Source organism: Amblyraja radiata, chromosome 2, assembly GCF_010909765.2.
Source record: "Amblyraja radiata isolate CabotCenter1 chromosome 2, sAmbRad1.1.pri, whole genome shotgun sequence".
Lineage (NCBI taxonomy): Eukaryota > Metazoa > Chordata > Chondrichthyes > Rajiformes > Rajidae > Amblyraja > Amblyraja radiata.
Window position 1 is genome coordinate 108,594,412 of NC_045957.1, and position 12,340 is coordinate 108,606,751.

Below are 12,340 nucleotides of genomic sequence, written 5' to 3' on the forward strand. Positions count from 1 at the left end.
CAGCTCACAATGAATTGTTTCCTTTATCGTCGTTACTTTTTTGCATATCTTTCAGTAATTTGTTCTATATCTCTCCACATCACCGTCTATATTTATTGTTTCCCTTTCCCCTGACTCTCCAGTCTGAAGAAGGGTCTCGACCCAAAACGGCACCTATTTATTTTCTCCAGAGATGCTGTCTGACCCGCAGAGTTACTCCAGAATTTGGTGTCTATCTCAAAGTATTGTTTAGTTTAGTTTAGTGTGGTTTGGAGACACTGCTTGGAAACAAGCCCTCTGGCCCACCGAATCCACACCGACCAGCAATCACCCATACATTAGTTCTATCTTACACACTAGGGACAATTTATAGAGGTCAATTAATCTACAAACTTGCCCATCTTAGAAATGTGGGAGGAAACTGGATTGTACCTGGGTCTGTAGCACTGCAAGGCAGCAACTCTGCCACTGTGCCACCCTTGACTTCCAGTCACTTAGCAACGGTCATTTTTGCAATCTTCTGATGCCTTGAATTGCATTCGGCATGATCAACAATGGAGGGAGGAGTGGATAGGGGGGACATGTCCAATGCCAAAAGTCCTGCATTGCCGCTCACCTCTATGGCAATCTATATGTGGTAGTACTGTCAGTGTCATAAACCACACATGCACCAATAAAAGTTATTCATATAGAAAAACAGTATGGGAAGGAGCTCTTGATTTATTCTGCCCACACTGATCGTAACCACACATTTTCACTAATTCTACATTAATCTTTTTATTTTCACTGCATCAGCTACCTCCATTCACCATGGTCTTTGGGATGTGGGAGAAAACCAAAATAACTGGAAGAAACCCAAGGTAGATAAAAATGCAGGAGAAACTCAGTGGATGAGGCGCATCTATGGAGCGAAGGCATAGGTGATGTTTCGGGTCAAGACCCTATTTCAGACTGATGTGGGGTGGTGGGGGTAGGAAGAAGAAAGGAAGAGGTGGAGACAGTGGGCTGTGGGTGAGCTGGGAGGGAAAAACAGAGAAAGCAAACCTGAAATTGGAGAAGTCAAGTTCATACCGCTATGGTGTAAACTGGGAAGAAACCCACATGCTCACATGGCTTAACTTCGTTGGGTCATGCCCTTCTCAAAATTAGTGTAGCAAGGATATCGCATCAAGGAGCTTTTCTTGTAGGTCCTGTCAGGGACTGTATAGGCCCTGTTATGGTGCATGATTCTGGATTAAATCTACATTCCGTTACCTTTAAAGTACTTAGAATCATAGAATCACTGCAATGAAACAAGCCCTTCAGCCCAACTCATCCATGCCGACCAAGATGCCCCATCTAAGATAGTCTGGCCCATATCCCTCGAAACCTTTCATAACCATGTACCTGTCCGGTGCCTTTTAAATGCTGTTTTAGTACCTGCCTCGCCTTACTCCTCTGGCAGTTCTTTCCATACATATCTGGCCAATTGTCTTTATTTTTATTTGGGATCACACAGGCATTTTACACAGCACTAAGTTAGCACATCAAAGTAGGTGAAATCAATTTTCTAGACATTAAATCTTCATTTTTGAATTTGTTATAATTTCATGATAAAGTAATTGTTACCATCTCTGATGACCAGTTTATCATACTGACACGAAGCATCTGGTTTAATATCCAGAGCCAAGATGTTGAGTTGCACTGTGTTCTGCGGCGCCCAAATAATCCAAGAACAGTCCAAATGTGTTTCATAACTACCGGGCCAGCCAGGTGAGAAAAGGAAGCTTGGTCTCTCTCTGGTCTCAACAACTCCACCGCATGAACCTGTGGGAAAAATGAAATGTCAGCTGTCCATTCATCAGTGAATCAAATTACTCTATCAGCAGACAGAATGAGCTTGATTAGTACAGGTGTCAGAGGTTATGGGGAGAATGGGGATAGGAGGGAGAGATAAATCAGCCATAATTAAATGGCGGAGTAGACTTGATGGATCAAATGGCCTAATTATACTCCTATCACTTATGACATGACCTGAACTGTAATCTATTCTCATTGAACTTTAAAATAAAAGCCTTACAGCGCATCTCATTTTCAGTGTCTCTTGAATTTAATATTCCACACAGTTTCTTTTTTGGACGTTTTCTCTTACGAGTTCATAGTCTAAGTCAGTGCCTTACACAAATCAGTTGCTTCAATTAAAAAAAAAAAATCAAAATAAACTTTATTCAGTCTAAAAAATATATACAAAACAGGTAGTGTGCAAAAAATTATTCTGACATTCTCGGAGGCCATACATACATTCAACGCATTGCAACGTAGTGTCTACACAACTCTCCCCGACACCTTTCCCACCCATGTGCCCCCCTGGGGTGAAATACCCTCCCTTATTTCAGGGACGTCTCCACCACACCCTGCCCCTTAATATCCAGGAGCGGAAGGTCCCTAGACCTTTGCCCTCCCCCATAGAGCCTTGGTATTGTCTACACCAAGTCTCATTGCGTCCCTCAGTACACTCCTGCAGTCTGGAGCAGGCCAGTCGGTACCATTCCCTGACGCACATCTCGCTCTGCTGAGAGGCCGACAAAGTTCGGGCAGACCAAAGAGCATCTTTCATCGAGTTGAAGACATTCAAGCAGCATTCAACGTCTGTCTCTGAATGTGTCCCTGAGAACAGTCTTTGAATTAGTCGAAAGACACTTATTATGTAAATAAATGAGGACTTAAAAGAATATGTGTTGGTGTCAAGGCACAGAAACTCACACCATCCTTTCATCTATTCAGCCCTGTAGGAGGTGGTTGGGGGAGAAGTGGGAGGCTCTGAGTCCACAATGATATCCCAGAAAATTATGCTTAATATCTTTTTCCAACTAAGTTTGCAGCAATTTTGACAGAGTCCTGCTTGAGCAGTCGGCAGAATCAGTCAAAATAACAACTTGTTTTTCTAGGTAATATATAAGTAATTACGTACAGGGCCAGCTTTAAGCCGATTGGACCGGTTGCTCCCAATTGGGCCTCGCGAGTAAGGGGGCCCCGCGCCAGAGTAATCTACTCTTGGCTCGGGTAGATCTACCCAGGGTGGAGGGGAGAGAGAGGGGCGGAGAGAGAGTAGAGGGGTGGAGGGGGAAGAAACTGGTAGACAGGGAGGGTGGTGTGAGGGGGAATGAAGAAGGGGGAGAGGGGGAGGTGGGCCGTTCGCTCACGACAGCACTCCCACCCCTCCAGTCGCCGTGTTTCAAGCACACAGCCCCGGCTCCCCCCCCCCCTCTCTCCCCGGGGAGACGCGGTGAACAATACAGGGAGGGCCGGGCCGGGGGTTGGAGCAACGTTTACAAACATCGGCCTCAGCTCACACCCGTCCGCCCGGACCCCGGCATCCGCTCCTGCAGCCGGCCCTCTCCCTCCCTTCTCTCCTTCCCTTCTTCCCTCCCACCCTTCTCTCCTTCCCTCCCTCCTTCCTCTCTCTTTTCCCTTCTCTCATTCACTCCATCCCTTCTTTCTCTCCTTCCCTCCCTCCTTTCTCTACTTCCCTCCCTCCCTTCTGTCCTTTCTCCCTTCCTTCTCTCCCTCCCTCCCTTCTCTCCCTCCCTCCCTCCCTTCTCTCCCTCCCTCCCTCCCTTCTCTCTCTCTCTCCCTCCCTCCCCCCCTTCTCTCCTTCCCTCCCACACACACATAACGCACAGACAACTAACACACACACATCACGCACAGACAACTAACACACACAACTAAGTTAGGATGGGGTAGAAGCCCAAAGGGTAGGATGGGGCTGAAGCCCAAAATTTAATGCCTGGACTGGTTTTTCACCAATGATTATTGGTTTTCCAGGATCTATTTAATTAAATTCCTTTTTTTTTCATTTCACAGTCACTAAAACAAGTGGTATTGCAACTATGTACTTTTCAGAGGTGATCTACACATTTTGTTTGTTACTTGTAGGCTTACATGTATGCAATTTTATATTAAAATATAGCTTAGATCTGTTTGGTCCATTAAGTCCCATGCACTTTTTAAGCGCACATTTTGATTACTTTCCATTCTACCATAGAGATATAAAGTCTATAATAATTATATTTCTATGAATCTACAGACCTTGGCTGGGAACCTGGGGCTCACCAAAATTGTTCCCAATTTGGCTCCGCACCTCCTAAGGCCGGCCCTGATTAGGTGGACAAATAAATTATATTCCATTGCTTTTTTAATGTAATCTTTTACTCATTTACAGTATTTTGATGTCACCACGATGTAGCTACTTGATTTAATAAAGTGTGTAGGAAGGAACTGTTGATGCTGGTTTACACCATGGGCACTCACATGGGTCCCTGCTAGGCCTGCCTCTTTGTAGAACTCTTAGTCTAAAGAGGGGTCTCGACACGAAACATTACCAATTCCTTTTCCCCAGATATGCTGCCTGATCCGCTGAGTTACTCCAGTATTTTGTGACTATCTTTGATTTAATAAAGTGGTTTGCTGCACCATTTTCAGGATATTTGTAAACCAGATAAGCTTGTAAATTAATCTGGTGGTTAGAGGGCCATCTTTACAGACTTTGACTCTATTTTTTACTTCCATTTAGTTAATTGAATTTAAATTGCCATCGGCCATTGTGGGATATGAATCAATATCTAGTTCAAATTAATCTAATGTATTTGTTAATATTTATGAACAAACCATGGCATAGATTTTCTATCCTCTAAATTTGCATCATAGAAAGCATGCTATTGGGATGCAGCGCAGCTTAATTTGGCAACCACTCTGCCACGACTGCCTGCAGGAAATTGCAAGTTGTGGATGTAGCCCAGTCCATTACATAAACCAGCTTCTACCCCATATGCATTTCACGTTGCCTCAGGAAATCAGTCAACGTAATCAAGGATTGTATTCACCCCAATCATCCTCTCTTCATCCCTCTTCCATGTGGCAGAAGATTCAAACACTTAAAAGGATGTATCACTAGATTCAGGAACAGCACCTTCCCTGCTGTTATCAGCAAATTAATAATATAATGCTGTAACACTATTCTGCACTCTAGTATTTTTCTCTTTGCCTACCTGTAGTACTTGTGTATGGCCAGATTGTACTCATGCGTAGTGTGGTTTGACTGGATAGCAGGCAAACAAAATGTTTTCTCTGTATCTTTGCACACATGACAATAATAAATCAATACAAATATCAAGATGCCAAATATCTAAGTTAATTTTGTTCTGACGTTAACAATTGCTAATAATTCTTCAATTTAAAACAAAACTCAAATATCCTTGTAAGAAATATGTCAAAATAAGTGTCAGAAACATTCATTATTGTCTCTCCTACCTGGGGCTAAAAAGAAGGAATGGCATCCCATGTTGGTTTCAATGATCCCATGGGCAAATTCCCTTGAATCATACGGTGTGCAGGTACTATTAGGGGAACATGTGGATTCAGTTTGGAGTGCAGGCTTTGAATATGATTTGGTTTAAGTAGCAACAGGGATATCTATACCATTTCAGGCACCACAGGAGATAATTCTGTAAAAGGAGCGCCATATGACAATGGTGTAGCAACAGCATTGTCACCAAGATAACTTACTTTGTCGGAACGGATCTATCCTCTCCATAAATGTTTAGTCTTAATAAATAAGCCATAAATTTTTTTGAGACATTATAACCCGTTCTATCCATACACTTTGATGTGAGTACATATGTATCGTTATAGGTGTATATGTAGAACACCTATATTTATTTTGGGGTGCTTGACATTAGTCTGATCATAACCAGTAGAGTTTCCACCTTTTTCCTCGGCCATGGCTCTTCTTACTTCAATGCCGTATTTCTAATGGATGAAAGTTCTTCTTACCCATCTGAGCCCTAGAACAAATCTCCAACAAATTGTGACTTTTATTTGATAATCATCCTTTCTTTTTTAACCACATACCTGGTTGGAGAGTTGGTGTTGCATTTGGGTTATTAATGTGTTGCACTGCAAACCATTCCAGCAGGAAACCCTTTCCATTGATAGCGGAGTCACTGATAAACTGAACAGTAAGAGTGTTTCCAGTGGAGGACATAACTGGAGGAAGTTCGGAGCCACAGTATGTTCCAATATGACGTGCATGAATATTAGGACCATCAAAGAACTGGAATCAGAATCAGTAAAATGAATGTTTGTCAATCATCTATGAACAACATATATAATTTATTGATTTCCTCTTGGATTTATTCATTTCCCATGTATTTTCCATGTGCATTTATTTTTGCAACTGTATCCACTTGTCTCCTACCTATTAATTATTCAGAATTCCCGTTCTGTGTATTTGTTTGATGTTACATGATTTTTTGTGCTACTTCCTCTTCCCCCCCTCTCTCTCCTCCATGTTTCGTTGTCTTTCTGTTTTTCTTTTCATAAATCTTATTTTTTTCATTTCCTCTGACCGTGTGCATCTGATATATTTAATTTCCCTTCATTTTGTTTTATTTTCAGATTAAATCTAAGAATTAAGGAAGTGAAAGAATGGAAATTCAACTGGAAAGTGAAAGGGGTCTGGAATCCCCTGGCCGATAGGCATGTGGTTTATAGTATCAGCAATGAAATGAATCTTTGAATGGGCTTGACCACCTTACAATCATGTTAGTCAGGTGGATGCTCAATATTAATTAATTTTATAAACCTCAATTTTATTTTTTTTAGATCGAATAAGAGAGCATATTTTTTGCGTTTTCAATTATAATTTTTACTCTATAGTTATAAGTTTATTATTGTCACGTGTACTGAGATACAGTGAAATGCTGTGTGTTGCATGTTATCCTATCGGATCAGATAACACCACACATAAATACAATCACGTCAAACTCAAGTACCTGTAAAATAGATAGAACAAAGAGGAAGATACAGAAAGCAGAATATAGTTTTCAGCATTGTAGTTTAGTGCACCAGTTCCATTCACAAAGTCCAATGTCCGGTTTGGGGTAGAGATTAATCAGGCAGTACTCTAGTTTATGGAAGAACTGTTCAGAGGCCAAATAACAGAGGAGAAGAAGCTGTTCCTTAGTCTGGTGCATACTTTCAAGCTTCTGTATGTTCTGCCAGATGGCAGCAGGGAAAAGAAGGAACAACTGCGCTGGGGCAAGTCTTTGATTATGTTGGCTGCATCCGCAAGGCAGTGTGAAGTGTAGGCACACAAAAATGCTGGAGAAACTCAGACGGGACTCCCCAAACGTTCCGCATCCGACCTCGCTGCCCTGGGTCTCCTCCATGGCCAGAGCGAGCAACACCGGAAATTGGAGGAACAGCACCTCCTATTCCGTTTGGGGAGTCTGCATCCTGCGGGCATGAACATTGAATTCTCCCAATTTTGTTAGCCCTTGCTGTCTCCTCCCCTTCCTCAGCCCTCGGGCTGTCTCCTCCCATCCCTCAGCCCTCGGGCTCCTCCTCCTCCTTTTTCCTTTCTTCTCCCCCCCCCCCCCCTCCCCACCCCCCATCAGTCTGAAGAAGGGTTTTGGCCCGAAACGTTGCCTATTTCCTTCGCTCCATAGATGCTGCTGCACCCGCTGAGTTTCTCCAGCTTTTTTGTGTACCTTCGATTTTCCGGCATCTGCAGTTCCTTCTTAAACACACCAGTGTGAAGTGTAGATTGAGTAAGTGGTGAGAAGTTGTTATACAAGAATTTTGTCCGGACAGTCTGTGACCCATAGCGCTGTGGCCGATAGCACTATATTTAGAACCCATAGCACCCCGACAGCACTCTGTTTAAACCTTTGCGTGCCAAACTGGCAGCGCTGTGTGTATTACCCTTACATGCAAAGTCTGTAGCGCTGTGTGGATTACCTTTGCACGCTAAGTCTGTAGCTCTGTGTATTGCTTTACGCACCAGTCTGCGGCTGACAGCGGTTTGTTTTCAAAGGGGGGGGGAGGAGGAGGGGGGGGCTTGCTCGGATGCAGTCCCCCGCCATTGGGTGCAGTTTGAATTTGGGAGCAGCGCTATTGGCCAGGACTTACCGGCGGTTATTTCGGCGGCTGATTTCTGCTTGTATAAAGGCAGGCGATAAGCGATAAGCGAGTTCATGTACGGGAGGGGTTCACTGACGGGCTGAGTCATGATCAATTCCGCGGACGCGAGGCAGAGAGAGAGGGAGGTGTACTGCTGTAAAATGGACCCCGCGCATACCGAGACAAATATTGTTTTTGTTCCCTCTCTTGCCAATAAATCTGATTTGTAACTAAACAGACGAGTGAGCCTTTTTCTGTTCTACTAGTCAGATCCTTGAACCTGTTCCCTTGTAACAGAAGTCTGGTCTATATGATGCACTGGGCTACATCTACACCTCTCTGCAATTTCTTGTGGTCTTGGGCAGAGCTGTTCTGAAGAGCAGGCTGTGATGAAGCCTTCTACAAATGCACTGTAGAGAGAATCCTATCAGGTTGCATCATAGCATTGTTTGGCAACAGCTCTGCCCAAGATTGCAGGAAATTGCAGAGAGTTGTGGATGAAGTCCAGTCAATGATACAAACTAACCTCCCCCCGCCTACATTGACTCCATCTAAACTTCTAATTGCTTCGGGAAAGCAGCCAACATAATGAAAGACCAACTTCACCTAATCATTCCCTCTTCTCCCCTCTTCTATCGGGTAGAAGATACAGAAGTATCACCACTCAAGAACAGCTACTTTCCCACTATTATCAGTCGTTTTATGAGTCCTACCGTAAGTTAGTAGACTGTCTGATTGACCTCCTCCCATGGCGATCTTGAACTTTCCTGATGAAGAGCTTTAAACTAAACTAGACCAAGTGCAGACCCATTGGGTCTGTTCCCCGAACGTGCTTCAGACCCCGCGTATGGGGAGGGGGGGGGGGGGAGAGGGTAGAGTGGGCGGGTGGGCGTGATGCCGAGTGAGCCTGCGGGTCAGGCGTACGCCGTCAAGACGCTGCACACGCCGTCAAGATGCTGCTTGCGATGTCGAGATGCTGCGCACGACATCAAGACGCTGCGTATGCCCTCAATGCGCCGGCCCTGTCACGTGGCTCAAGCCAAAGATCGGTTGTTTCCCCGCTGCTTTTCGCCGTCCTCGGACAGAGAATGGCGAAAAGCAGCGGGGGAACAGCTGATCTTTGGCTTGAGCCAACGTGACAGAGCTGGGCCAGGGCCGGGGGGGGGGGGGGGGGAGTGGAGGAGAGCCGGGCGGCAGCAGCCGTTGGAAAAATGTTGCCGTTTTTTTAGGAGAGCCGGGCGGCAGCAGGAGGCAAAAAAGAGTGAGTGGGGGGGGGGGAAGGATTTTATTAAAAATGTGTACATAAAAACGACGAAATTTAATGAGGAGTGGATATGCAAATGTAAAGGTGAAATGGCTAGCGAAATGGAAAAAATCTCGGAGTTTTTGCGTGTGGTTTTGGCGGACCAACGAATCAAAGGCCAAAAATCTAATCTGAAAATCTAATCTGACATATACACACACACACACACACACAGAGTTTTAAAAGTATATAGATAGTGGGGGGGGGGGGGGGGGTTGTGGGGGAGGGGAAAAAATTCCGTATTAATGGGATGGAAAGTTCAAGAAGGGAGAATAGAGTAATCAGGTAAAATCTGGTGTGAGAAGGGAGGTGAGTACCAAATTAAAGGTATTGTATTTGAATGTGCGTAGAAAAGTGGATAAAATAAATAAAGCGGATGAACTTGTAGCACAGTTAGAGATTGGTAGGTATGATATTGTGGGAATTACAGAGATGTGGCTGCAAAATGATCGGAGCTGGGAACTGAATATTCAGGGTTATCGGAAAGACAGAAAGGTGGGCAGAGGGGGTGGGGGTAGCTCTGTTGGTTCGGAATGAAATTCAGTCCTTAGCGACAGGTGACATAGGATCAGAAAATGTAGAGTCACTGTGGATAGAGCTGCGAAATTAGGGTAAAGAGACCCAAATGGGAGCATTTTATAGGCCCCCAAACAGTAGCCAGGATATAGGGTACAAGTACATCAGGAGATATAATTGGCCTGTAAAAAAGGCAATGCTATGGTGGTCATGGGAGATTTCAATATGCAGGTAGACCGGGGAAAATCAGGTTGGTACTGGACCCCAAGAAAGGGAATTTGTAGAGTGCCTCCGAGATGGATTCTTAGAGCAGCTTGTAGGGGAGCTTACCAGGGAAAAGGCAATTCTTGATTTAGTGTTATGTAATGAAACGGATTTGATAAGGGAACTCAAGGTAAAAGAACTATTAGGAGGTAGCGACCACAAAATTATCATTTTTAATATGCAATTTGAGAGGGAGAAGGTGAATTCAGATATGTCGGTATTGCACCTTAGCAAAGGGGACAATAGAAGCATGAGGGAGGAAGGAAGTGGCCAAAGATGATTGGAAAGGGATGAAGGTGAAACAGCAATGGCAGGAATTTATGGGTATCATCTGAAAGATGCAGGATCTTGTCATTTCAAAGAGGAAGAAAGATTCTAGGGGGAGAAAGAGGTGACCGTGGCCAACAAGGGAAGTCAAGGACAGAATAAAACTAAAAGAGAAGGCATATAATATAGCAGAGATTAGTAGGAAGCCAGAGGATTGGGAAGCTTTTAAAGGACGACAGAAGGTAACTGAAAAGGCAGAAAGGGAGAAATGATGAAATACGAAGGCAAGCTAGTCAATAATATAAAACAGGATAGCAAGAGTTTCGTCAATTATATAAAGAGTAAGAAAAAGGCAAGAGTGGAAGTTGGAGCACAGGAGAATGATGCAGGAGAAGTGATGGCAGAGGAGTTAAATAACTTTTTTACATCCGTCTTCACAGTGAAAGACACCAGCAATGTGCCTGAAATTCAAGAGAGTCAGGGGGTGAAATTTAGTGGAGTGGCTATTACTAGGTAGAATGTGCTTGCGAAGCTGAAAAGGCTGAAGGTGGATAAGTCACCTGGACCGGATGGACTTCACCCAAGGGTTCTGAAAGAGGTGGCTTTAGAGATTGATAGTGATATTTCAAGAATCGCTAGAGATGATTGGAAAATTCCTAACATTACCCTGCTGCACAATAATGGAGAAAAGCAGAATAGTGGGAACTATAGGCTGGTTAGTCTGACTTCGGTGGCTGGTAAAATTTTAGAGTCCATTATAAAGGATGAGGTTACGGAGTACTTAGATAAAATAGGCCGAAGTCAGCATGGGTTAGTGAAGGGGAGGTCTTGCTTGACAAATTTGCTGGAAATCTTTGAAGAAGTAAATAGCAGGACAGACAAAGGAGAGTCAGTAGATGGTGTTTACTTAGATTTTCAGAAAGACTTTGATAAGGTGCCACACATGAGGCTGCTAAGGAAGATGAGAGCCTATGGTATCAAAGGGCAGATGCTAGCATGGGTAGCAGGTTGGTTGGATGGCAGAAGACAAGGAGTGGCAATAAAGGTTTTTTTTTCTGGTTCCGCAGGGGTGGGGCCGCTACTCTTCACGTTGTATATTCATGATTTGGATGACGGGATTGAAGGTTTTGTGGCAATGTTTGCGGATTATACGAAAATAGGTGGACGGGCAGGGTATGTAGAGAAAGCAGGGACTCTGCAGAAGGACTTGGACAGGTTGGGAGTGTGAGCCGAGAAATGCTAGATGGAATATAATGTATCAAAGTGTGGAGTCATACATTTAGGTAGTAGGAATATAGGTGTAGACTATTTTCTAAATGGGGAGATAATCCAGAAAACGGAGGTGCAAAGTGACTTGGGAGTGCTGGTGCAGGATTCCCAAAAAGTTAATCTGCAAGTTGAATCGGTAGTAGAGAAAGCAGACGCAATGCTAGCATTTAATTTGAGAGGACTTGTATACACAAACAGGGATGTAATGCTGAGGCTCTAAAATGCGTTGGTAAGGTCACATTTGGAATATTGTGAGCAATTTTGGGCACCATATCTGAGGAAGGATGTGCTGGCTCTGGAGAGAGTCCAGAGGAGTTTATAAGAATGGTCCCAGGAATGAGTAGGTTAATCTATGATGAGCGTTTTTTGTCACTGGACCTGTACTCGCTGGAGTTTATAAGAATGAAAGGGAACTCATTGAATCATACAGAATAGTGAAAGGTTTGGATACAGTGGATGTGGAGAGGATGTCAAGGACTAGAGGTCATAGCCTCCGAATTAAAGGACGGTCTTTTTGGACGGAGATGAGGAGAAATGTCTTGAGTCAGAAGGTGGTGAATCTGTGGAATTCCTTACTACAGAAGGGTGTGGAGGCCAAATCAGTGGATATTTTTAAGGTGGAGATAGATAGATTCTTGACTAGTACAGGTGTCAGGGGTTATGGGGAGAAGGCAGGAGAATGGGGTTAAGATGTAGAGATAGATCAGCCATGATTGAATGGCAAGTAGACTTGATGGCCGAATGGCCTAATTCTACTACTATCACCCTTACGACTTTATGAAACACCATAAAATCTAA

The 12,340-nt window shown here is 43.9% G+C and overlaps 1 protein-coding gene across 1 annotated transcript in view; it reads right to left on the reverse strand.

The window, feature by feature from the left end:
• Positions 1 to 12,340, reverse strand: part of cubn (cubilin) — a 209,237-nt gene that overhangs the window by 73,329 nt on the left and 123,568 nt on the right. Inside the window, exons 28-29 of the mRNA XM_033039905.1 lie at positions 5,872 to 6,073; positions 1,588 to 1,785 (exon numbers count right to left, since the gene is read on the reverse strand). Of these exons, the coding sequence (XP_032895796.1) occupies positions 1,588 to 1,785; positions 5,872 to 6,073 (400 nt within the window). The remainder of the gene's footprint in view (positions 1 to 1,587; positions 1,786 to 5,871; positions 6,074 to 12,340) is intronic.